This window comes from Salvelinus alpinus, chromosome 5, assembly GCF_045679555.1.
Source record: "Salvelinus alpinus chromosome 5, SLU_Salpinus.1, whole genome shotgun sequence".
NCBI classification, from domain to species: Eukaryota; Metazoa; Chordata; class Actinopteri; order Salmoniformes; family Salmonidae; genus Salvelinus; species Salvelinus alpinus.
The window spans coordinates 1,985,317-2,012,265 of record NC_092090.1 but is presented as its reverse complement, the minus strand read 5'-3'; the positions used below and the strand labels follow the sequence as shown (position 1 = coordinate 2,012,265).

General features: G+C 39.2%; 1 protein-coding gene across 7 annotated transcripts in view; it reads right to left on the bottom strand.

Annotated features, from left to right (window-relative positions):
- LOC139575404 (A-kinase anchor protein 13-like) overlaps window positions 1-26,949 on the bottom strand; it is a 122,553-nt gene that overhangs the window by 32,315 nt on the left and 63,289 nt on the right. For all 7 annotated transcript variants that reach the window (XR_011674943.1, XM_071400333.1, XM_071400337.1 and 4 more), the window contains exons 14-18: window positions 13,139-13,320; window positions 12,534-12,616; window positions 9,256-9,483; window positions 7,473-7,658; window positions 6,878-6,948 (exon numbers count right to left, since the gene is read on the bottom strand). Coding sequence is in view for 6 of the 7 variants with exons in the window: in XM_071400333.1 (XP_071256434.1) it covers window positions 6,878-6,948; window positions 7,473-7,658; window positions 9,256-9,483; window positions 12,534-12,616; window positions 13,139-13,320 (750 nt within the window). In the remaining variant the exon portion in view is untranslated. The remainder of the gene's footprint in view (window positions 1-6,877; window positions 6,949-7,472; window positions 7,659-9,255; window positions 9,484-12,533; window positions 12,617-13,138; window positions 13,321-26,949) is intronic.

Below are 26,949 nucleotides of genomic sequence, written 5' to 3'. Positions count from 1 at the left end.
CTGGTATATAGATATAGCTTGGTGTATTGAGAACCACCAGCTGGTATACAGATATAGCTTGGTGTATTGAGGACCACCAGCTGGTATATAGATATAGCTTGGTGTATTGTGGACCACCAGCTGGTATTCAGATATAGCTTGGTGTATTGAGGACCACCAGCTGGTATACAGATATAGCTTGGTGTATTGAGGACCACCAGCTGGTATACAGATATAGCTTGGTGTATTGAGGACCACCAGCTGGTATACAGATATAGCTTGGTGTATTGAGGACCACCAGCTGGTATATAGATATAGCTTGGTGTATTGAGAACCACCAGCTGCTATTCAGATATAGCTTGGTGTATTGAGGACCACCAGCTGGTATACAGATATAGCTTGGTGTATTGAGGACCACCAGCTGGTATATAGATATAGCTTGGTGTATTGAGGACCACCAGCTGGTATACAGATATATTTTGGTGTATTGAGGACCACCAGCTGGTATACAGATATAGTTTGGTGTATTGTGGACCACCAGCTGGTATACAGATATAGCTTGGTGTATTGAGGACCACCAGCTGGTATACAGATATAGCTTGGTGTATTGAGGACCACCAGCTGGTATACAGATATAGCTTGGTGTATTGAGGACCACCAGCTGGTATACAGATATAGCTTGGTGTATTGAGAACCACCAGCTGGTATACAGATATAGCTTGGTGTATTGAGAACCACCAGCTGGTATTCAGATATAGCTTGGTGTATTGAGGACCACCAGCTGGTATACAGATATAGCTTGGTGTATTGAGGACCACCAGCTGGTATACAGATATAGCTTGGTGTATTGAGGACCACCAGCTGGTATACAGATATAGCTTGGTGTATTGTGGACCACCAGCTGGTATACAGATATAGCTTGGTGTATTGAGGACCACCAGCTGGTATACAGATATAGCTTGGTGTATTGAGGACCACCAGCTGGTATACAGATATAGCTTGGTGTATTGAGGACCACCAGCTGGTATACAGATATAGCTTGGTGTATTGAGGACCACCAGCTGGTATACAGATATAGCTTGGTGTATTGTGGACCACCAGCTGGTATACAGATATAGCTTGGTTTATTGAGGACCACCAGCTGGTATACAGATATAGCTTGGTGTATTGAGGACCACCAGCTGGTATACAGATATAGCTTGGTGTATTGTGGACCACCAGCTGGTATACGGATATAGCTTGGTGTATTGAGGACCACCAGCTGGTATACAGATATAGCTTGGTGTATTGAGGACCACCAGCTGGTATATAGATATAGCTTGGTGTATTGAGGACCACCAGCTGGTATACAGATATAGCTTGGTGTATTGAGGACCACCAGCTGGTATACAGATATAGCTTGGTGTATTGAGGACCACCAGCTGGTATACAGATATAGCTTGGTGTATTGAGGACCACCAGCTGGTATACAGATATAGCTTGGTGTATTGAGGACCACCAGCTGGTATACAGATATAGCTTGGTGTATTGAGGACCACCAGCTGGTATACAGATATAGCTTGGTGTATTGTGGACCACCAGCTGGTATACAGATATAGCTTGGTGTATTGTGGACCACCAGCTGGTATACAGATATAGCTTGGTGTATTGAGGACCACCAGCTGGTATACAGATATAGCTTGGTGTATTGAGAACCTCCAGCTGGTATACAGATATAGCTTGGTGTATTGAGGACCACCAGCTGGTATATAGATATAGCTTGGTGTATTGAGAACCACCAGCTGGTATACAGATATAGCTTGGTGTATTGAGGACCACCAGCTGGTATATAGATATAGCTTGGTGTATTGTGGACCACCAGCTGGTATTCAGATATAGCTTGGTGTATTGAGGACCACCAGCTGGTATACAGATATAGCTTGGTGTATTGAGGACCACCAGCTGGTATACAGATATAGCTTGGTGTATTGAGGACCACCAGCTGGTATACAGATATAGCTTGGTGTATTGAGGACCACCAGCTGGTATATAGATATAGCTTGGTGTATTGAGAACCACCAGCTGCTATTCAGATATAGCTTGGTGTATTGAGGACCACCAGCTGGTATACAGATATAGCTTGGTGTATTGAGGACCACCAGCTGGTATATAGATATAGCTTGGTGTATTGAGGACCACCAGCTGGTATACAGATATAGCTTGGTGTATTGAGGACCACCAGCTGGTATACAGATATAGCTTGGTGTATTGTGGACCACCAGCTGGTATACAGATATAGCTTGGTGTATTGTGGACCACCAGCTGGTATACAGATATAGCTTGGTGTATTGAGGACCACCAGCTGGTATACAGATATAGCTTGGTGTATTGAGGACCACCAGCTGGTATACAGATATAGCTTGGTGTATTGTGGACCACCAGCTGGTATACAGATATAGCTTGGTGTATTGAGGACCACCAGCTGGTATACAGATATAGCTTGGTGTATTGAGGACAACCAGCTGGTATACAGATATAGCTTGGTGTATTGTGGACCACCAGCTGGTATACAGATATAGCTTGGTGTATTGAGGACCACCAGCTGGTATACAGATATAGCTTGGTGTATTGTGGACCACCAGCTGGTATACAGATATAGCTTGGTGTATTGTGGACCACCAGCTGGTATACAGATATAGCTTGGTGTATTGTGGACCACCAGCTGGTATACAGATATAGTTTGGTGTATTGAGGACCACCAGCTGGTATACAGATATAGCTTGGTGTATTGAGGACCACCAGCTGGTATACAGATATAGCTTGGTGTATTGAGGACCACCAGCTGGTATACAGATATAGCTTGGTGTATTGAGGACCACCAGCTGGTATACAGATATAGCTTGGTGTATTGAGGACCACCAGCTGGTATACAGATATAGCTTGGTGTATTGTGGACCACCAGCTGGTATACAGATATAGCTTGGTGTATTGAGGACCACCAGCTGGTATACAGATATAGCTTGGTGTATTGAGGACCACCAGCTGGTATACAGATATAGCTTGGTGTATTGAGGACCACCAGCTGGTATACAGATATAGCTTGGTGTATTGAGGACCACCAGCTGGTATACAGATATAGCTTGGTGTATTGAGGACCACCAGCTGGTATACAGATATAGCTTGGTGTATTGTGGACCACCAGCTGGTATACAGATATAGCTTGGTGTATTGAGGACCACCAGCTGGTATACAGATATAGCTTGGTGTATTGTGGACCACCAGCTGGTATACAGATATAGCTTGGTGTATTGAGGACCACCAGCTGGTATACAGATATAGCTTGGTGTATTGAGGACCACCATCTGGTATACAGATATAGCTTGGTGTATTGTGGACCACCAGCTGGTATACAGATATAGCTTGGTGTATTGAGGACCACCAGCTGGTATACAGATATAGCTTGGTGTATTGAGGACCACCAGCTGGTATACAGATATAGCTTGGTGTATTGAGGACCACCAGCTGGTATACAGATATAGCTTGGTGTATTGAGGACCACCAGCTGGTATACAGATATAGATTGGTGTATTGAGGACCACCAGCTGGTATACAGATATAGCTTGGTGTATTGTGGACCACCAGCTGGTATACAGATATAGCTTGGTGTATTGAGGACCACCAGCTGGTATACAGATATAGCTTGGTGTATTGAGGACCACCAGCTGGTATACAGATATAGCTTGGTGTATTGAGGACCACCAGCTGGTATACAGATATAGCTTGGTGTATTGAGAACCACCAGCTGGTATACAGATATAGCTTGGTGTATTGAGGACCACCAGCTGGTATACAGATATAGCTTGGTGTATTGAGGACCACCAGCTGGTATACAGATATAGCTTGGTGTATTGAGGACCACCAGCTGGTATACAGATATAGCTTGGTGTATTGAGGACCACCAGCTGGTATACAGATATAGCTTGGTGTATTGAGGACAACCAGCTGGTATACAGATATAGCTTGGTGTATTGTGGACCACCAGCTGGTATACAGATATAGCTTGGTGTATTGAGGACCACCAGCTGGTATACAGATATAGCTTGGTGTATTGTGGACCACCAGCTGGTATACAGATATAGCTTGGTGTATTGTGGACCACCAGCTGGTATACAGATATAGCTTGGTGTATTGTGGACCACCAGCTGGTATACAGATATAGTTTGGTGTATTGAGGACCACCATCTGGTATACAGATATAGCTTGGTGTATTGAGGACCACCAGCTGGTATACAGATATAGCTTGGTGTATTGAGGACCACCAGCTGGTATACAGATATAGCTTGGTGTATTGAGGACCACCAGCTGGTATATAGATATAGCTTGGTGTATTGAGGACCACCAGCTGGTATACAGATATAGCTTGGTGTATTGTGGACCACCAGCTGGTATACAGATATAGCTTGGTGTATTGAGGACCACCAGCTGGTATACAGATATAGCTTGGTGTATTGAGGACCACCAGCTGGTATACAGATATAGCTTGGTGTATTGAGGACCACCAGCTGGTATACAGATATAGCTTGGTGTATTGAGGACCACCAGCTGGTATACAGATATAGCTTGGTGTATTGAGGACCACCAGCTGGTATACAGATATAGCTTGGTGTATTGTGGACCACCAGCTGGTATACAGATATAGCTTGGTGTATTGAGGACCACCAGCTGGTATACAGATATAGCTTGGTGTATTGAGGACCACCAGCTGGTATACAGATATAGCTTGGTGTATTGAGGACCACCAGCTGGTATACAGATATAGCTTGGTGTATTGAGGACCACCAGCTGGTATACAGATATAGCTTGGTGTATTGAGGACCACCAGCTGGTATACAGATATAGCTTGGTGTATTGAGGACCACCAGCTGGTATACAGATATAGCTTGGTGTATTGAGGACCACCAGCTGGTATACAGATATAGCTTGGTGTATTGAGGACCACCAGCTGGTATACAGATATAGTTTGGTGTATTGAGGACCACCAGCTGGTATACAGATATAGCTTGGTGTATTGAGGACCACCAGCTGGTATACAGATATAGCTTGGTGTATTGAGGACCACCAGCTGGTATACAGATATAGCTTGGTGTATTGAGGACCACCAGCTGGTATACAGATATAGCTTGGTGTATTGAGGACCACCAGCTGGTATACAGATATAGCTTGGTGTATTAAGGACCACCAGCTGGTATACAGATATAGCTTGGTGTATTGAGGACCACCAGCTGGTATACAGATATAGCTTGGTGTATTGAGGACCACCAGCTGGTATACAGATATAGCTTGGTGTATTGTGGACCACCAGCTGGTATACAGATATAGCTTGGTGTATTGAGGACCACCAGCTGGTATACAGATATAGCTTGGTGTATTAAGGACCACCAGCTGGTATACAGATATAGCTTGGTGTATTGAGGACCACCAGCTGGTATACAGATATAGCTTGGTGTATTGAGGACCACCAGCTGGTATACAGATATAGCTTGGTGTATTGTGGACCACCAGCTGGTATACAGATATAGCTTGGTGTATTGAGGACCACCAGCTGGTATACAGATATAGCTTGGTGTATTGAGGACCACCAGCTGGTATACAGATATAGCTTGGTGTATTGTGGACCACCAGCTGGTATACAGATATAGCTTGGTGTATTGAGGACCACCAGCTGGTATACAGATATAGCTTGGTGTATTGAGGACCACCAGCTGGTATACAGATATAGCTTGGTGTATTGAGGACCACCAGCTGGTATACAGATATAGCTTGGTGTATTGAGGACCACCAGCTGGTATACAGATATAGTTTGGTGTATTGAGGACCACCAGCTGGTATACAGATATAGCTTGGTGTATTGAGGACCACCAGCTGGTATACAGATATAGTTTGGTGTATTGTGGACCACCAGCTGGTATACAGATATAGCTTGGTGTATTGAGGACCACCAGCTGGTATACAGATATAGCTTGGTGTATTGTGGACCACCAGCTGGTATACAGATATAGCTTGGTGTATTGAGGACCACCAGCTGGTATACAGATATAGCTTGGTGTATTGAGGACCACCAGCTGGTATACAGATATAGCTTGGTGTATTGAGGACCACCAGCTGGTATACAGATATAGCTTGGTGTATTGAGGACCACCAGCTGGTATACAGATATAGCTTGGTGTATTGTGGACCACCAGCTGGTATACAGATATAGCTTGGTGTATTGAGGACCACCAGCTGGTATACAGATATAGCTTGGTGTATTGTGGACCACCAGCTGGTATACAGATATAGCTTGGTGTATTGAGGACCACCAGCTGGTATACAGATATAGCTTGGTGTATTGAGGACCACCAGCTGGTATACAGATATAGCTTGGTGTATTGAGGACCACCAGCTGGTATACAGATATAGCTTGGTGTATTGTAGACCACCAGCTGGTATATAGATATAGCTTGGTGTATTGTGGACCACCAGCTGGTATACAGATATAGCTTGGTGTATTGAGGACCACCAGCTGGTATACAGATATAGCTTGGTGTATTGAGGACCACCAGCTGGTATACAGATATAGCTTGGTGTATTGAGGACCACCAGCTGGTATACAGATATAGCTTGGTGTATTGAGGACCACCAGCTGGTATACAGATATAGCTTGGTGTATTGAGGACCACCAGCTGGTATACAGATATAGCTTGGTGTATTGAGGACCACCAGCTGGTATACAGATATAGCTTGGTGTATTGAGGACCACCAGCTGGTATACAGATATAGCTTGGTGTATTGAGGACCACCAGCTGGTATACAGATATAGCTTGGTGTATTGAGGACCACCAGCTGGTATACAGATATAGCTTGGTGTATTGTGGGTAACCTTCTTCAGTACACCGTCTGACTCTGTCCTGCGAAGGTCTGCTCTGTCCTCTCCCTCTTCTTTGTCCCCATCTATACAACAAAGGACACTCATCAGATATGTAGAAGACATGAAGCCCGGCATCAACACCAGTCACACAAAACACCAAGGCTTGAGAATGAGGTCAAACCAAGGCTTGAGAATGAGGTCAAACCAAGGCTTGAGAATGAGATCAAACCAAGGCTTGAGAATGAGATCAAACCAAGGCTTGAGAATGAGATCAAACCAAGGCTTGAGAATGAGGTCAAACCAAGGCTTGAGAATGAGGTCAAACCAAGGCTTGAGAATGAGATCAAACCAAGGCTTGAGAATGAGGTCAAACCAAGGCTTGAGAATGAGGTCAAACCAAGGCTTGAGAATGAGATCAAACCAAGGCTTGAGAATGAGATCAAACTGATCAACTGGAAGCTCTAAGTTAAAGGGATCCATCTTTGATCTTAAACTCCATTACTGACATGATAAACAACGAAAACAGAGGCCAACCTGAGGTTCTCAAGGCTTCTCAACCCTTGATAATGAACAGTTATTACGTATTACTGACAGGGAGGTGTCTTACTCTTAGAGATGTGTATCTGGTGAGAGTCAAAGCCTCCGAAGGTCTCGGCCCTGCGAAGGAGACATGCAGAGCCCAGGCCCACCACTCCTCCTCCTCCTCCTCCTTCTGTCTCTGGGACACACACCACCTGCTGCCCCCCCATCGCTCCTCCCAGAGTACCGTTAACCAGCGCCTGCAACGTCTCCACTGTCACAGAGAGAGAGAGAGAGAGAGAGAGAGAGAGAGAGAGAGAGAGAGAGAGAGAGAGAGAGAGAGAGAGATTGAAAGATAAGGGGGAGAGAAATTGCAGAAGAACAGAGAGAGAGAAATAATTTCACTAACCAAATTATAATAACTATGTTACTGACCGTACTGTACCGTATATATTAACAGTGTTTCTTATCTTTGCAACAATATCTTCTAATCTAAATCAAACACTCATTGTAATCAACCTTCCCAGTACGGCCTCACATCAGAGGAGAACATCTGATAGATTCAGAAGACAGTGAACGTTAATGCGGCATTGGAAGCCACTGTTAGGTCTAATACACCATGTCTACAGTCTGGCCCTGGTTCCCATTAGATGGACTGTTGTTACCACACCATGTCTACAGTCTGGCCCTGGTTCCCATTAGATGGACTATTGTTACCACACCATGTCTACAGTCTGGCCTCCACCCCATTAGATGGACTATTGTTACCACACCATGTCTACAGTCTGGCCTCCACCCCATTAGATGGACTATTGTTACCACACCATGTCTACAGTCTGGCCTCCACCCCTGGTTCCCATTAGATGGACTATTGTTCCCACACCATGTCTACAGTCTGGCCTCCACCCCATTAGATGGACTATTGTTCCCACACCATGTCTACAGTCTGGCCTCCACCCCATCAGATGGACTATTGTTCCCACACCATGTCTACAGTCTGGCCTCCACCCCATCAGATGGACTATTGTTACCACATCATGTCTACAGTCTGGCCTCCACCCCATTAGATGGACTATTGTTACCACATCATGTCTACAGTCTGGCCTCCACCCCATTAGATGGACTATTGTTACCACACCATGTCTACAGTCTGGCCTCCACCCCTGGTTCCCATTAGATGGACTATTGTTACCACACCATGTCTACAGTCTGGCCTCCACCCCATTAGATGGACTATTGTTCCCACACCATGTCTACAGTCTGGCCTCCACCCCATTAGATGGACTATTGTTACCACATCATGTCTACAGTCTGGCCTCCACCCCTGACTATTGTTACCACATCATGTCTACAGTCTGGCCTCCACCCCATTAGATGGACTATTGTTACCACACCATGTCTACAGTCTGGCCTCCACCCCATTAGATGGACTATTGTTACCACACCATGTCTACAGTCTGGCCTCCACCCCATCAGATGGACTATTGTTACCACACCATGTCTACAGTCTGGCCTCCACCCCATTAGATGGACTATTGTTACCACACCATGTCTACAGTCTGGCCTCCACCCCATTAGATGGACTATTGTTACCACACCATGTCTACAGTCTGGCCTTCACCCCATTAGATGGACTATTGTTACCACACCATGTCTACAGTCTGGCCTCCACCCCATTAGATGGACTATTGTTACCACACCATGTCTACAGTCTGGCCTCCACCCCATTAGATGGACTATTGTTCCCACACCATGTCTACAGTCTGGCCTCCACCCCATCAGATGGACTATTGTTACCACACCATGTCTACAGTCTGGCCTCCACCCCATCAGATGGGCTATTCTTTCGTTCATGGTGAGAGTCTACTAACCTTCCTGTAGTGCTCCCTTTATGATGGGTTCTCCTTTAGGTACGTCCTCAGAGCCCGCTCCGCTCCCAGCCCTGAACAGCCCCTTGGCCCTGGTGACCTGGCTGGGGCCCGGCTCCTCTCCTGGACCTGGGGGGGTTCCAGGACTCCGGACATCACACATCTCCCTAAACACTGCCATCTTCTCCTCCAGCACACACATGATCTGCTCATCCTTCTTCCTCAGCATCTCTGCAGGGGAGATGAGGTATTGTTACTGTTGATGGGTGTACCCTTTCACAGGGGAGATGAGGTATTGTTATGGGTGTACCCTTCACAGAATCATCTCTGCAGGGGAGATGACGTCCTGTGCAACTAGAGGGAGAAAAAACCACGAGATCACCTTTACTCCACACACAGAGACGCAGACAAAGCTCTCCCTCACTCTCCATTTGACCATAACTCTATCCTCCTGCTTCCTGCTTCCAAGCAAGAATTCAAAGAGAAAGTACCAGTGACAAGCTCAGTACAGAAGTGGTCTGATGAAGCGGACACTAAGCTACAGGACTGTTTCGCTAGCACAGATTGGAATATGTTCCGGGGTTCATCCAATAACATTGAGGAGATTTACCGCATCAGTTACTGGCTTTATTAATAAGTGCATCAAAGACGTCGTCCCCACAGTGACCGTGCGTGCATATCCCAACCAGAAGCCATGGATTGCAGGCAACATCCGGACTGAGGTAAAGGCTTGAGCTGCCGATTTCAAGGAGCGGGAGACCAATCTGAATGCTTATAAGAAATCCAGCTACGACCTCCGACAGTCAAAATGTCAGGACTCATATCGAATCCTACTAGATGTGGCAGGGCTAGCAAAGGGAAACCCAGCCGCGAGCTGCCCAGTGACGTAAGCCTACTGGACCCTTCAATGTTGTGATTAGAAAATCCTGGCAAACTGCATAGCATATGTTATTGTTCATCCTGATCAGACAGGTTTTTTACGATACATTGGAGATAATATAATTACTTGAAACAATTGAACATTATGAAAAATCAAAGAGAACTGGCCTGGTCTTCATAGCAGATTTTGAAAAGGTGTTTGATAACATACGACTAGAATTTATATAAAAATGCCTGGATTACTTTAATTTCGGTGAATCTCTTACACAATAGGTTAAAGTTATGTATAGCAACCGCAGGTGTAAAATAGTAAATCATGGTTACTTCTTTTAAGAGGAGTAAAACAGGGCTGTCCAATGTCTCCATAACTATTTATTATGGCCATTGATATGCTGGCTATTATCATGTCCAATCAATTGAATTTACCACAGGTGGACTCCAACTAAGCTGTAGAAACATCTCAAGGATGATCAATGGAACATCAGGATGCACCTGAGCTCAATTTCAAGTCTCCTAGCAAAGGGACTGAATACTTATGCAAATAAGGTATCTGTGTTTTTTTATACATTTGCAAACATTTATAAATACCTGTTTTTGCTTTGTCATTACTGGGTATTGTGTGTAGATTGATCAGGGGGAAAAAACAAATGTATAAATTTTAACATAAGTAACAACATTTTGTGAAAGTCAAGGGGTCTGAATACTTTCCGAATGCACTGTATAATTTATACTTAAACCCCAAATGGTTCTCCTGTAGATTTTGACAGCTGCGCCATACAGGTTGCAAAATAAATGGGAAGAGATTTCCCGATGTAGCGATTCCATGGCACATGGTGTATGAACTGACAAAAAAACAACACTTCGAGTTTTTCAATTCAAATTATGATACAACATTTTTTGCCACCAACAGAATGCTATATTAAAACCTGTTTGGGATAGGGGGCAGCATTTTCACGTTTGGATGAAAAGCGTGCCCAGAGTAAACTTCCTGCTACTCAGTCCCAGAAGCTAATATATGCATATTATTAGTAGATTTGGATAGAACACACTCTGTTGTCTAGGAAGCATGTCACTGTTAGTCTCCACCTGTTGTCTAGGAAGCATGTCACTGTTAGTCTCCACCTGTTGTCTAGGAAGCATGTCACTGTTAGTCTCCACCTGTTGTCTAGGAAGCATGTCACTGTTAGTCTCCACCTGTTGTCTAGGAAGCATGTCACTGTTAGTCTCCACCTGTTGTCTAGGAAGCATGTCACTGTTAGTCTCCACCTGTTGTCTAGGAAGCATGTCACTGTTAGTCCCCACCTGTTGTCTAGGAAGCATGTCACTGTTAGTCTCCACCTGTTGTCTAGGAAGCATGTCACTGTTAGTCTCCACCTGTTGTCTAGGAAGCATGTCACTGTTAGTCTCCACCTGTTGTCTAGGAAGCATGTTACTGTTAGTCTCCACCTGTTGTCTAGGAAGCATGTTACTGTTAGTCTCCACCTGTTGTCTAGGAAGCATGTCACTGTTAGTCTCCACCTGTTGTCTAGGAAGCATGTCACTGTTAGTCTCCACCTGTTGTCTAGGAAGCATGTCACTGTTAGTCTCCACCTGTTGTCTAGGAAGCATGTCACTGTTAGTCTCCACCTGTTGTCTAGGAAGCATGTCACTGTTAGTCTCCACCTGTTGTCTAGGAAGCATGTTACTGTTAGTCTCCACCTGTTGTCTAGGAAGCATGTCACTGTTAGTCTCCACCTGTTGTCTAGGAAGCATGTCACTGTTAGTCTCCACCTGTTGTCTAGGAAGCATGTCACTGTTAGTCTCCACCTGTTGTCTAGGAAGCATGTCACTGTTAGTCTCCACCTGTTGTCTAGGAAGCATGTCACTGTTAGTCTCCACCTGTTGTCTAGGAAGCATGTTACTGTTAGTCTCCACCTGTTGTCTAGGAAGCATGTCACTGTTAGTCTCCACCTGTTGTCTAGGAAGCATGTCACTGTTAGTCTCCACCTGTTGTCTAGGAAGCATGTCACTGTTAGTCTCCACCTGTTGTTCATGAAGCATTAAAGCATGTTACTGTTAGTCTCCACCTGTTGTCTAGGAAGCATGTGACAAATAACATTTTATTTGAAACACTCTCCAAGGGAGTCTCCTCACCTCTCATGTCCTTAACATTAGATTTGAAACACTCTCCAAGGGAGTCTCCTCACCTCTCATGTCCTTAACATTAGATTTGAAACACTCTCCAAGGGAGTCTCCTCACCTCTCATGTCCTTAGATAACATTTTATTTGAAACACTCTCCAAGGGAGTCTCCTCACCTCTCATGTCCTTAACATTAGATTTGAAACACTCTCCAAGGGAGTCTCCTCACCTCTCATGTCCTTAACATTAGATTTGAAACACTCTCCAAGGGAGTCTCCTCACCTCTCAAGTCCCTAGCTTTGGTCTCCAGCAGTCCCTTGTCCTCCTCTGTTTCACTGGGGTTCCCCTCGTCCTCATCTTTCTCTCTGTAAAGCAACATCATTAGTACAAACCAGAGTCATGATTACAACTCCCATTTCCAGCCATTCACATGTCCTCTTAGCATCCTTTAGAAGCCTGTTACAGCGCTAGAGTCTTCTCTCTACTGCTGAGAAAGCCTAGGGTAGAGTACATCCCTCCATCCCCAGGTACAGAACGGTAGCTCTCTCTCTCTACTGCTGAGAAAGCCTAGGGTAGAGTACATCCCTCCATCCCCAGGTACAGAACGGTAGCTCTCTCTCTCTACTGCTGAGAAAGCCTAGGGTAGAGTAGATCCCTCCATCCCCAGGTACAGAACGGTAGCTCTCTCTCTCTACTGCTGAGAAAGCCTAGGGTCTGACCATGAGGTGATGAAGCCAGACAGAGAACAGTCAATACTCCAATAGAGCATTACAACATATTGTACATCCCTCCATCCCCAGAACACACACACACTCTGTCTCTGTCTCTGTATCTGTCTCTGTGTCTCTGTGTCTCTGTGTCTCTCTCTCTCTCTCTCTCAGACTTACATGGACTGCATGGCCTCCTGTATGATTTGCATCCAGGTGTTACGTTCCTCCTTGGTTGCAGTGTGTACCTCCACCATCTCTGGTTTCTCCATCCCTGCTGTTATCAGGAAGAGACCCTTCTCCTCGTTAGCCACCTCTCTAACGATCAGCTTCTGGAGGGAGAGGACCGTGGAGCGCTGGTCCTACGGGGGTGGAAGAGAGGGAGGGATGATTAAAGGATGGATTAAAGGCAGGAAGAGAGGGAGAGGGAGGCAGAGAGAGAAGGGGAGAGGGAAGAGGAGATAGAAGAGGTAGAATGAGAAAAAGAGGTGGGAGAGAGAAAGAGAGCGAGGTGAGAGAGGTGAGACATGGAGAGAGAGAGAGGGGGGATAGAGAAAAGGATAGAGGGGAGAGAGAGAGAGAGGAGAGAGAGAGGGATAGAGGGGAGAGAGAAGAAGACAGAGAGAGAGAGCGGGATAGAGGGGAGAGAGAGGGAGAGAGAGAGAAGAAGACAGAGAGAGAGGGATAGAGGGGAGAGAGAGGGAGAGAGAGAGAAGAAGACAGAGAGAGAGAGAGTATACAAGAAAGATGAAGGGAGGGAAAGGGGTGGGGCAGAAAGAGGTAGAATGAGAGAGGGAGATGGAAAGGGGTGGGGCAGAAAGAGGTAGAATGAGAGAGGGAGATGGAAAGGGGTGGGGCAGAAAGAGGTAGAATGAGAGAGGGAGATGGAAAGGGGTGGGGCAGAAAGAGGTAGAATGAGAGAGGGAGATGGAAAGGGGTGGGGCAGAAAGAGGTAGAATGAGAGAGGGAGATGGAAAGGGGTGGGGCAGAAAGAGGTAGAATGAGAGAGGGAGATGGAAAGGGGTGGGGCAGAAAGAGGTATAATGAGAGAGGGAGATGGAAAGGGGTGGGGCAGAAAGAGGTAGAATGAGAGAGGGAGATGGAAAGGGGTGGGGCAGAAAGAGGTAGAATGAGAGAGGGAGATGGAAAGGGGTGGGGCAGAAAGAGGTAGAATGAGAGAGGGAGATGGGGTGGGGCAGAAAGAGGTAGAATGAGAGAGGGAGATGGGGTGGGGCAGAAAGAGGTAGAATGAGAGAGGGAGATGGGGTGGGGCAGAAAGAGGTAGAATGAGAGGGAGATGGAGAGAGATTAAGCCTTATATGAGTCTGCATAATGTCATCCACCTTGACATGCAGCTCAGTGTCCATATCTGAATCACCTCTCTGGTTATTCTCTGGGCATCAATATTGCCTAGTCATTTAGCTATTTAAAGAGTTATATGCCTGTCAAGAGTTATATTCAAATCAAAGTTTATTTGTCACGTTTACAGAATACAGCAGGTGTAAACAGTACAATGAAATGTTTACTTTCAAGCTCTTCCTCAACAATGCAGTATTCAATGTATGTTCACTTGAGTTAAGCAAACAAATGTTAGTTACCACAGCCTCAAAGTCACACCATCTGGACTTGTCTCCCTGCTGGTGTGCTGCTACTTGGCTACCTGCCAAACCTTTCGTTTTTTACTTTTAATAACCATTTTAATCCAAATCTGCATTTAACACGTTTACCAACGTCTCCGTTTTTTCCTTGCTAGACCTTTTTCATTCAACTTTTTCACCCCGGACGCTTTATCTGAACATGGTTCTCCAGGACCTCCACCAGCCGAAGCTAAGAAGTAACATAAACACTATGTCATTTAATTACAGTAACATATCTCATAATATACAGGGGAACAATCACCTTATGGTGTGGATAGTCATGTTGCAAGCCCAGCTTCAGATACAATCTGTCACGACCATAGTTTGCTTTGTATGTTTCTATGTTTTGTTTGGTCAGGGTGTGATCTGAGTGGGCATTCTATGTTGTATGTCTAGTTTGTCTGTTTCTGTGTTTGGCCTGATATGGTTCTCAATCAGAGGCAGGTGTTAGTCGTTGTCTCTGATTGGGAACCATATTTAGGTAGCCTGTTTTGTCATTGTGGGTTGTGGGTGATTGTCTATGTGTAGTGTTTTGTGTCCGCACTATTATTCGATACCTTCACGTTCGTTGTTTGTTATTTTTGTATAGTTTGTTCAGTGTTCTCTTTTTAAATACATATCAAGATGAACACTTACCACGCTGTATATTGGTCCTCCGATCCTTCCAACTACTCCTCCTCAGACGAGGAGGAAGACGAACGTGACACAATCGTTAGGCAAGGGTAACTTCAGTGTAGTGTCGTGTCTTTGGCTATGCCGGATTAAGTGATATGACATGCTATTCTATAAAATCCTTTCTCCGTAATAACTATTACCTGATTGAGCTAATAATGTAAATGGGCTTTAGGTGAGGCAGATGAACCTGTAGCCATATTACTTCAACAGTATTTAACATGAGATCCTCTCTAAGCTTTACAGGAATGTACCCTGAAGGCTGTTGCGGTTCTGAAAATAAACAGCCACACCTCCACCTTTGGCATTTCTGTTTTTGCTTTATTGCTACCACTGTATCATCAAAGGTGTTATCTAAGTGAGTTTCAGAGATTGTTAGAATATGAATGTCATTTGTTACTAACAACTTATTGATTTCATTAAAACCTTGTTTACTTAAGCTACATATGAGCTAGTCTGTCAGGAGTCTCCCTGGGCTGAGCTAGTCTGTCAGGAGTCTCCCTGGGCTGAGCTAGTCTGTCAGGAGTCTCCCTGGGCTGAGCCAGTCTGTCAGGAGTCTCCCTGGGCTGAGCCAGCTTGTCAGGAGTCTCCCTGGGCTGAGCCAGTCTGTCAGGAGTCTCCCTGGGCTGAGCCAGTCTGTCATAATGGGCTGACCCATTATTATTACTGAATAGACCCATTATTATTACTGAATGGAATAGACCCATTATTATTACTGAGTGGAATAGACCCATTATTATTACTGAGTGGAATAGACCCATTATTATTACTGAGTGGAATAGACCCATTATTATTACTGAATGGACCCATTATTATTACTGAATGGAATAGACCCATTATTATTACTGAATAGACCCATTATTATTACTGAGTGGAATAGACCCATTATTATTACTGAGTGGAATAGACCCATTATTATTACTGAATGGACCCATTATTATTACTGAATGGAATAGACCCATTATTATTACTGAATAGACCCATTATTATTACTGAATAGACCCATTATTATTACTGAGTGGAATAGACCCATTATTATTACTGAATAGACCCATTATTATTACTGAGTGGAATAGACCCATTATTATTACTGAGTGGAATAGACCCATTATTATTACTGAATAGACCCATTATTATTACTGAGTGGAATAGACCCATTATTATTACTGAGTGGAATAGACCCATTATTATTACTGAATAGACCCATTATTATTATTGAATAGACCCATTATTATTACTGAGTGGAATAGACCCATTATTATTACTGAGTGGAATAGACCCATTATTATTACTGAGTGGAATAGACCCATTATTATTACTGAGTGGAATAGACCCATTATTATTACTGAATGGACCCATTATTATTACTGAATGGAATAGACCCATTATTATTACTGAATAGACCCATTATTATTACTGAATGGAATAGACCCATTATTATTACTGAATAGACCCATTATTATTACTGAATAGACCCATTATTATTACTGAGTGGAATAGACCCATTATTATTACTGAGTGGAATAGACCCATTATTATTACTGAGTGGAATAGACCCATTATTATTACTGAATAGACCCATTATTATTACTGAATGGAATAGACCCATTATTATTACTGAATAGACCCATTATTATTACTGAGTGGAATAGACCCATTATTATTACTGAATAGACCCATTATTATTACTGAATAGACCCATTATTATTACTGAGTGGAATAGACCCATTATTATTACTGAATAGACCCATTATTATTACTGAGTGGAATAGACCCATTATTATTACTGAATAGACCCATTATTATTACTGAGTGGAATAGACCCATTATTATTACTGAATAGACCCATTATTATTACTGAATAGACCCATTATTATTACTGAGTGGAATAGACCCATTATTATTATTGAGTGGAATAGACCCATTATTATTACTGAATAGACCCATTATTATTACTGAATGGAATAGACCCATTATTATTACTGAATAGACCCATTATTATTATTGAATAGACCCATTATTATTACTGAGTGGAATAGACCCATTATTATTACTGAGTGGAATAGACCCATTATTATTACTGAGTGGAATAGACCCATTATTATTACTGAATGGACCCATTATTATTACTGAATGGAATAGACCCATTATTATTACTGAGTGGAATAGACCCATTATTATTACTGAATAGACCCATTATTATTACTGAATGGAATAGACCCATTATTATTACTGAATAGACCCATTATTATTATTGAATAGACCCATTATTATTACTGAGTGGAATAGACCCATTATTATTACTGAGAGGAATAGACCCATTATTATTACTGAGTGGAATAGACCCATTATTATTACTGAATATACCCATTATTATTACTGAGTGGAATAGACCCATTATTATTACTGAGTGGAATAGACCCATTATTATTACTGAGTGGAATAGACCCATTATTATTACTGAATAGACCCATTATTATTACTGAATGGAATAGACCCATTATTATTACTGAATAGACCCATTATTATTACTGAGTGGAATAGACCCATTATTATTACTGAATAGACCCATTATTATTACTGGGTGGAATAGACCCATTATTATTACTGAGTGGAATAGACCCATTATTATTACTGAATAGACCCATTATTATTACTGAATAGACCCATTATTATTACTGAGTGGAATAGACCCATTATTATTATTGAGTGGAATAGACCCATTATTATTACTGAATAGACCCATTATTATTACTGAGTGGAATAGACCCATTATTATTACTGAATAGACCCATTATTATTACTGGGTGGAATAGACCCATTATTATTACTGAGTGGAATAGACCCATTATTATTACTGAATAGACCCATTATTATTACTGAATAGACCCATTATTATTACTGAGTGGAATAGACCCATTATTATTACTGAGTGGAATAGACCCATTATTATTACTGAATGGAATAGACCCATTATTATTATTGAGTGGAATAGACCCATTATTATTACTGAGTGGAATAGACCCATTATTATTACTGAGTGGAATAGACCCATTATTATTACTGAGTGGAATAGACCCATTATTATTATTGAGTGGAATAGACCCATTATTATTACTGAGTGGAATAGACCCATTATTATTACTGAATGGAATAGACCCATTATTATTATTGAGTGGAATAGACCCATTATTATTACTGAGTGGAATAGACCCATTATTATTACTGAATGGAATAGACCCATTATTATTACTGAATAGACCCATTATTATTACTGAGTGGAATAGACCCATTATTATTACTGAGTGGAATAGACCCATTATTATTACTGAGTGGAATAGACCCATTATTATTACTGAGGGGAATAGACCCATTATTATTGCTGAATAGACCCATTATTATTACTGAGTGGAATAGACCCATTATTATTACTGAATAGACCCATTATTATTACTGAATAGACCCATTATTATTACTGAGTGGAATAGACCCATTATTATTACTGAGTGGAATAGACCCATTATTATTACTGAGTGGAATAGACCCATTATTATTACTGAATAGACCCATTATTATTACTGAATGGAATAGACCCATTATTATTACTGAATAGACCCATTATTATTACTGAATGGAATAGACCCATTATTATTACTGAATAGACCCATTATTATTATTGAATAGACCCATTATTATTACTGAGTGGAATAGACCCATTATTATTACTGAGTGGAATAGACCCATTATTATTACTGAGTGGAATAGACCCATTATAATTACTGAATAGACCCATTATTATTACTGAATAGACCCATTATTATTACTGAGTGGAATAGACCCATTATTATTACTGAGTGGAATAGACCCATTATTATTACTGAGTGGAATAGACCCATTATTATTACTGAATAGACCCATTATTATTACTGAATGGAATAGACCCATTATTATTATTGAATAGACCCATTATTATTACTGAATAGACCCATTATTATTACTGAATAGACCCATTATTATTACTGAATAGACCCATTATTATTACTGAATAGACCCATTATTATTACTGAGTGGAATAGACCCATTATTATTACTGAATAGACCCATTATTATTACTGAGTGGAATAGACCCATTATTATTACTGAATAGACCCATTATTATTACTGGGTGGAATAGACCCATTATTATTACTGAGTGGAATAGACCCATTATTATTACTGAATAGACCCATTATTATTACTGAATAGACCCATTATTATTACTGAGTGGAATAGACCCATTATTATTATTGAGTGGAATAGACCCATTATTATTACTGAGTGGAATAACCCATTATTATTACTGAATGGAATAGACCCATTATTATTACTGAATAGACCCATTATTATTACTGAATAGACCCATTATTATTACTGAGTGGAATAGACCCATTATTATTACTGAGTGGAATAGACCCATTATTATTACTGAGGGGAATAGACCCATTATTATTGCTGAATAGACCCATTATTATTACTGAGTGGAATAGACCCATTATTATTACTGAATAGACCCATTATTATTACTGAGTGGAATAGACCCATTATTATTACTGAGTGGAATAGACCCATTATTATTACTGAGTGGAATAGACCCATTATTATTACTGAATAGACCCATTATTATTACTGAATGGAATAGACCCATTATTATTACTGAATAGACCCATTATTATTACTGAATGGAATAGACCCATTATTATTACTGAATAGACCCATTATTATTATTGAATAGACCCATTATTATTACTGAGTGGAATAGACCCATTATTATTACTGAGTGGAATAGACCCATTATTATTACTGAGTGGAATAGACCCATTATTATTACTGAATAGACCCATTATTATTACTGAATAGACCCATTATTATTACTGAATGGAATAGACCCATTATTATTACTGAATAGACCCATTATTATTACTGAGTGGAATAGACCCATTATTATTACTGAATAGACCCATTATTATTACTGAGTGGAATAGACCCATTATTATTACTGAATAGACCCATTATTATTACTGAGTGGAATAGACCCATTATTATTACTGAGTGGAATAGACCCATTATTATAACTGAATAGACCCATTATTATTACTGAATAGACCCATTATTATTACTGAGTGGAATAGACCCATTATTATTACTGAGTGGAATAGACCCATTATTATTACTGAGTGGAATAGACCCATTATTATTACTGAGTGGAATAGACCCATTATTATTACTGAGTGGAATAGACCCATTATTATTACTGAGTGGAATAGACCCATTATTATTACTGAATAGACCCATTATTATTACTGAATGGAATAGACCCATTATTATTACTGAATAGACCCATTATTATTACTGAATGGAATAGACCCATTATTATTACTGAATAGACCCATTATTATTATTGAATAGACCCATTATTATTACTGAGTGGAATAGACCCATTATTATTACTGAGTGGAATAGACCCATTATTATTACTGAGTGGAATAGACCCATTATTATTACTGAATAGACCCATTATTATTACTGAATAGACCCATTATTATTACTGAATGGAATAGACCCATTATTATTACTGAATAGACCCATTATTATTACTGAGTGGAATAGACCCATTATTATTACTGAATAGACCCATTATTATTACTGAGTGGAATAGACCCATTATTATTACTGAATAGACCCATTATTATTACTGGGTGGAATAGACCCATTATTATTACTGAGTGGAATAGACCCATTATTATTACTGAATAGACCCATTATTATTACTGAATAGACCCATTATTATTACTGAGTGGAATAGACCCATTATTATTACTGAGTGGAATAGACCCATTATTATTACTGAGTGGAATAGACCCATTATTATTACTGAATGGAATAGACCCATTATTATTACTGAATAGACCCATTATTATTACTGAATAGACCCATTATTATTACTGAATGGAATAGACCCATTATTATTACTGAATAGACCCATTATTATTACTGAGTGGAATAGACCCATTATTATTACTGAATAGATCCATTATTATTACTGAATGGAATAGACCCATTATTATTACTGAATAAATCCATTATTATTACTGAGTGGAATAGACCCATTATTATTACTGAATAGACCCATTATTATTACTGAGTGGAATAGACCCATTATTATTACTGAATGGAATAGACCCATTATTATTACTGAATAGACCCATTATTATTACTGAGTGGAATAGACCCATTATTATTACTGAATGGAATAGACCCATTATTATTACTGAATAGACCCATTATTATTACTGAGTGGAATAGACCCATTATTATTACTGAGTGGAATAGACCCATTATTATTACTGAGTGGAATAGACCCATTATTATTACTGAATAAATCCATTATTATTACTGAGTGGAATAGACCCATTATTATTACTGAATAGACCCATTATTATTACTGAATAGACCCATAATTATTACTGAGTGGAATAGACCCATTATTATTACTGAGTGGAATAGACCCATTATTATTACTGAATAGACCCATTATTATTACTGAGTGGAATAGACCCATTATTATTACTGAATAGACCCATTATTATTACTGAGTGGAATAGACCCATTATTATTATTGAATAGACCCATTATTATTACTGAGTGGAATAGACCCATTATTATTACTGAATAGACCCATTATTATTACTGAATAGACCCATTATTATTACAGAGTGGAATAGACCCATTATTATTACTGAGAGGAATAGACCCATTATTATTACTGAGAGGAATAGACCCATTATTATTACTGAGAGGAATAGACCCATTATTATTACTGAGTGGAATAGACCCATTATTATTACTGAATAGACCCATTATTATTACTGAGTGGAATAGACCCATTATTATTACTGAGAGGAATAGACCCATTATTATTACAGGGTGGAATAGACCCATTATTATTACTGAATAGACCCATTATTATTACTGAGTGGAATAGACCCATTATTATTACTGAATAGACCCATTATTATTACTGAATAGACCCATTATTATTACTGAATAGACCCATTCTTATTACTGAGTGGAATAGACCCATTATTATTACTGAATAGACCCATTATTATTACTGAATAGACCCATTATTATTACTGAATAGACCCATTATTATTACTGAGTGGAATAGACCCATTATTATTACTGAATAGACCCATTATTATTACTGAATGGAATAGACCCATTATTATTACTGACTAGACCCATTATTATTACTGAATGGAATAGACCCATTATTATTACTGGGGGGAATAGACCCATTATTATTACTGAATAGACCCATTATTATTACTGAGTGGAATAGACCCATTATTATTACTGAATAGATCCATTATTATTACTGGGGGGAATAGACCCATTATTATTACTGGGGGGAATAGACCCATTATTATTACTGAATGGAATAGACCCATTATTATTACTGAATAGACCCATTATTATTACTGAGTGGAATAGACCCATTATTATTACTGAGTGGAATAGACCCATTATTATTACAGGGTGGAATAGACCCATTATTATTACTGAATAGACCCATTATTATTACTGAATAGATCCATTATTATTACTAAATGGAATAGACCCATTATTATTACTGAATAGACCCATTATTATTACTGAATAGACCCATTATTATTACTGAGTGGAATAGACCCATTATTATTACTGAATAGACCCATTATTATTACTGAGTGGAATAGACCCATTATTATTACTGAATAGACCCATTATTATTACTGAATAGACCCATTATTATTACTGAATGGAATAGACCCATTATTATTACTGAATAGACCCATTATTATTACTGAATGGAATAGACCCATTATTATTGCTGAGTGGAATAGACCCATTATTATTACTGAGTGGAATAGACCCATTATTATTACTGAGTGGAATAGACCCATTATTATTACTGAATAGACCCATTATTATTACTGAATAGATCCATTATTATTACTAAATGGAATAGACCCATTATTATTACTGAATGGAATAGACCCATTATTATTACTGAATGGAATAGACCCATTATTATTACTGAATAGACCCATTATTATTACTGAATAGACCCATTATTATTACTGAGTGGAATAGACCCATTATTATTACTGAATAGATCCATTATTATTACTAAATGGAATAGACCCATTATTATTACTGAATGGAATAGACCCATTATTATTACTGAATGGAATAGACCCATTATTATTACTGAATAGACCCATTATTATTACTGAATAGACCCATTATTATTACTGAATGGAATAGACCCATTATTATTACTGAATAGACCCATTATTATTACTGAATAGACCCATTATTGTTACTGAGTGGAATAGACCCATTATTATTACTGAATAGACCCATTATTATTACTGAATAGATCCATTATTATTACTAAATGGAATAGACCCATTATTATTACTGAATAGACCCATTCTTATTACTGAATAGGCCCATTATTATTACTGAGTGGAATAGACCCATTATTATTACTGAGTGGAATAGACCCATTATTATTACTGAGGGGAATAGACCCATTATTATTACTGAATAGACCCATTATTATTACTGAATAGACCCATTATTATTACTGAGTGGAATAGACCCATTATTATTACTGAGTGGAATAGACCCATTATTATTGCTGAATGGACCCATTATTATTACTGAATGGAATAGACCCATTATTATTACTGAGTGGAATAGACCCATTATTATTACTGAATAGACCCATTATTATTACTGAGTGGAATAGACCCATTATTATTACTGAATATACCCATTATTATTACTGAATAGACCCATTATTATTACTGAATGGAATAGACCCATTATTATTACTGAATGGACCCATTATTATTACTGAATGGAATAGACCCATTATTATTACTGAGTGGAATAGACCCATTATTATTACTGAATAGACCCATTATTATTACTGAATGGAATAGACCCATTATTATTACTGAGTGGAATAGACCCATTATTATTACTGAATAGATCCATTATTATTACTAAATGGAATAGACCCATTATTATTACTGAATAGATCCATTATTATTACTGGGTGGAATAGACCCATTATTATTACTGAATGGAATAGACCCATTATTATTACTGAATGGAATAGACCCATTATTATTACTGAGTGGAATAGACCCATTATTATTACTGAATGGAATAGACCCATTATTATTACTGAATGGAATAGACCCATTATTATTACTGAATAGACCCATTATTATTACTGAGTGGAATAGACCCATTATTATTACTGAGTGGAATAGACCCATTATTATTACAGGGTGGAATAGACCCATTATTATTACTGAATAGACCTATTATTATTACTGAGTGGAATAGACCCATTATTATTACTGAATAGACCCATTATTATTACTGAATAGACCCATTATTATTACTGAATAGATCCATTATTATTACTGAGTGGAATAGACCCATTATTATTACTGAGTGGAATAGACCCATTATTATTACTGAGTGGAATAGACCCATTATTATTACTGAATAGACCCATTATTATTACTGAATAGACCCATTATTATTACTGAATAGATCCATTATTATTACTGAATAGACCCATTATTATTACTGAATAGATCCATTATTATTACTGAGTCGAATAGACCCATTATTATTACTGAGTGGAATAGACCCATTATTATTACTGAGTGGAATAGACCCATTATTATTACTGAGTGGAATAGACCCATTATTATTACTGAATAGACCCATTATTATTACTGAATAGACCCATTATTATTACTGAATAGATCCTTTATTATTACTGAGTCGAATAGACCCATTATTATTACTGAGTGGAATAGACCCATTATTATTACTGAGTGGAATAGACCCATTATTATTACTGAGTGGAATAGACCCATTATTATTACTGAGTGGAATAGACCCATTATTATTACTGAATAGACCCATTATTATTACTGAGTGGAATAGACCCATTATTATTACTGAGTGGAATAGACCCATTATTATTACTGAATAGACCCATTATTAATACTGAATAGACCCATTATTAATACTGAATAGACCCATTATTATTACTGAATAGACCCATTATTAATACTAAATAGACCCATTATTATTACTGAATAGACCCATTATTAATACTGAATAGACCCATTATTATTACTGAATAGACCCATTATTAATACTGAATAGACCCATTATTAATACTGAATAGACCCATTATTATTACTGAATAGACCCATTATTAATACTGAATAGACCCATTATTATTTCTGAATAGACCCATTATTAATACTGAATAGACCCATTATTATTACTGAATAGACCCATTATTAATACTGAATAGACCCATTATTATTTCTGAATAGACCCATTATTATTACTGAGTGCAATATACCCATTATTATTACTGAATAGATCCATTATTATTACTGAGTGCAATAGACCCATTATTATTACTGAATGGAATAGACCCATTATTATTACTGAATAGACCCATTATTATTACTGAGTGCAATAGACCCATTATTATTACTGAATGGAATAGACCCATTATTATTACTGAATAGATCCATTATTATTACTGAGTGGAATAGACCCATTATTATTACTGAATAGACCCATTATTAATACTGAATAGACTCATTATTATTACTGAATAGACCCATTATTATTACTGAGTGCAATAGACCCATTATTATTACTGAATAGATCCATTATTATTACTGAGTGCAATAGACCCATTATTATTACTGAATAGACCCATTATTATTACTGAGTGGAATAGACCCATTATTATTACTGAATAGACCCATTATTATTACTGAATAGACCCATTATTATTACTGAATAGACCCATTATTATTACTGAGTGGAATAGACCCATTATTATTACTGAATAGACCCATTATTATTACTGAATAGACCCATTATTATTACTGAATAGACCCATTATTATTACTGAGAGGAATAGACCCATTATTATTACTGAATAGACCCATTATTATTACTGAATGGAATAGACCCATTATTATTACTGAATAGACCCATTATTATTACTGAATGGAATAGACCCATTATTATTACTGGGGGGAATAGACCCATTATTATTACTGAGTGGAATAGACCCATTATTATTACTGAGTGGAATAGACCCATTATTATTACTGAATAGACCCATTATTATTACTGAATGGAATAGACCCATTATTATTACTGGGGGGAATAGACCCATTATTATTACTGAGTGGAATAGACCCATTATTATTACTGAGTGGAATAGACCCATTATTATTACTGAATAGATCCATTATTATTACTGGGGGGAATAGACCCATTATTATTACTGGGGGGAATAGACCCATTATTATTACTGAATAGACCCATTATTATTACTGAGTGGAATAGACCCATTATTATTACTGAGTGGAATAGACCCATTATTATTACAGGGTGGAATAGACCCATTATTATTACTGAATAGACCCATTATTATTACTGAATAGATCCATTATTATTACTAAATGGAATAGACCCATTATTATTACTGAATAGACCCATTATTATTACTGAATGGAATAGACCCAT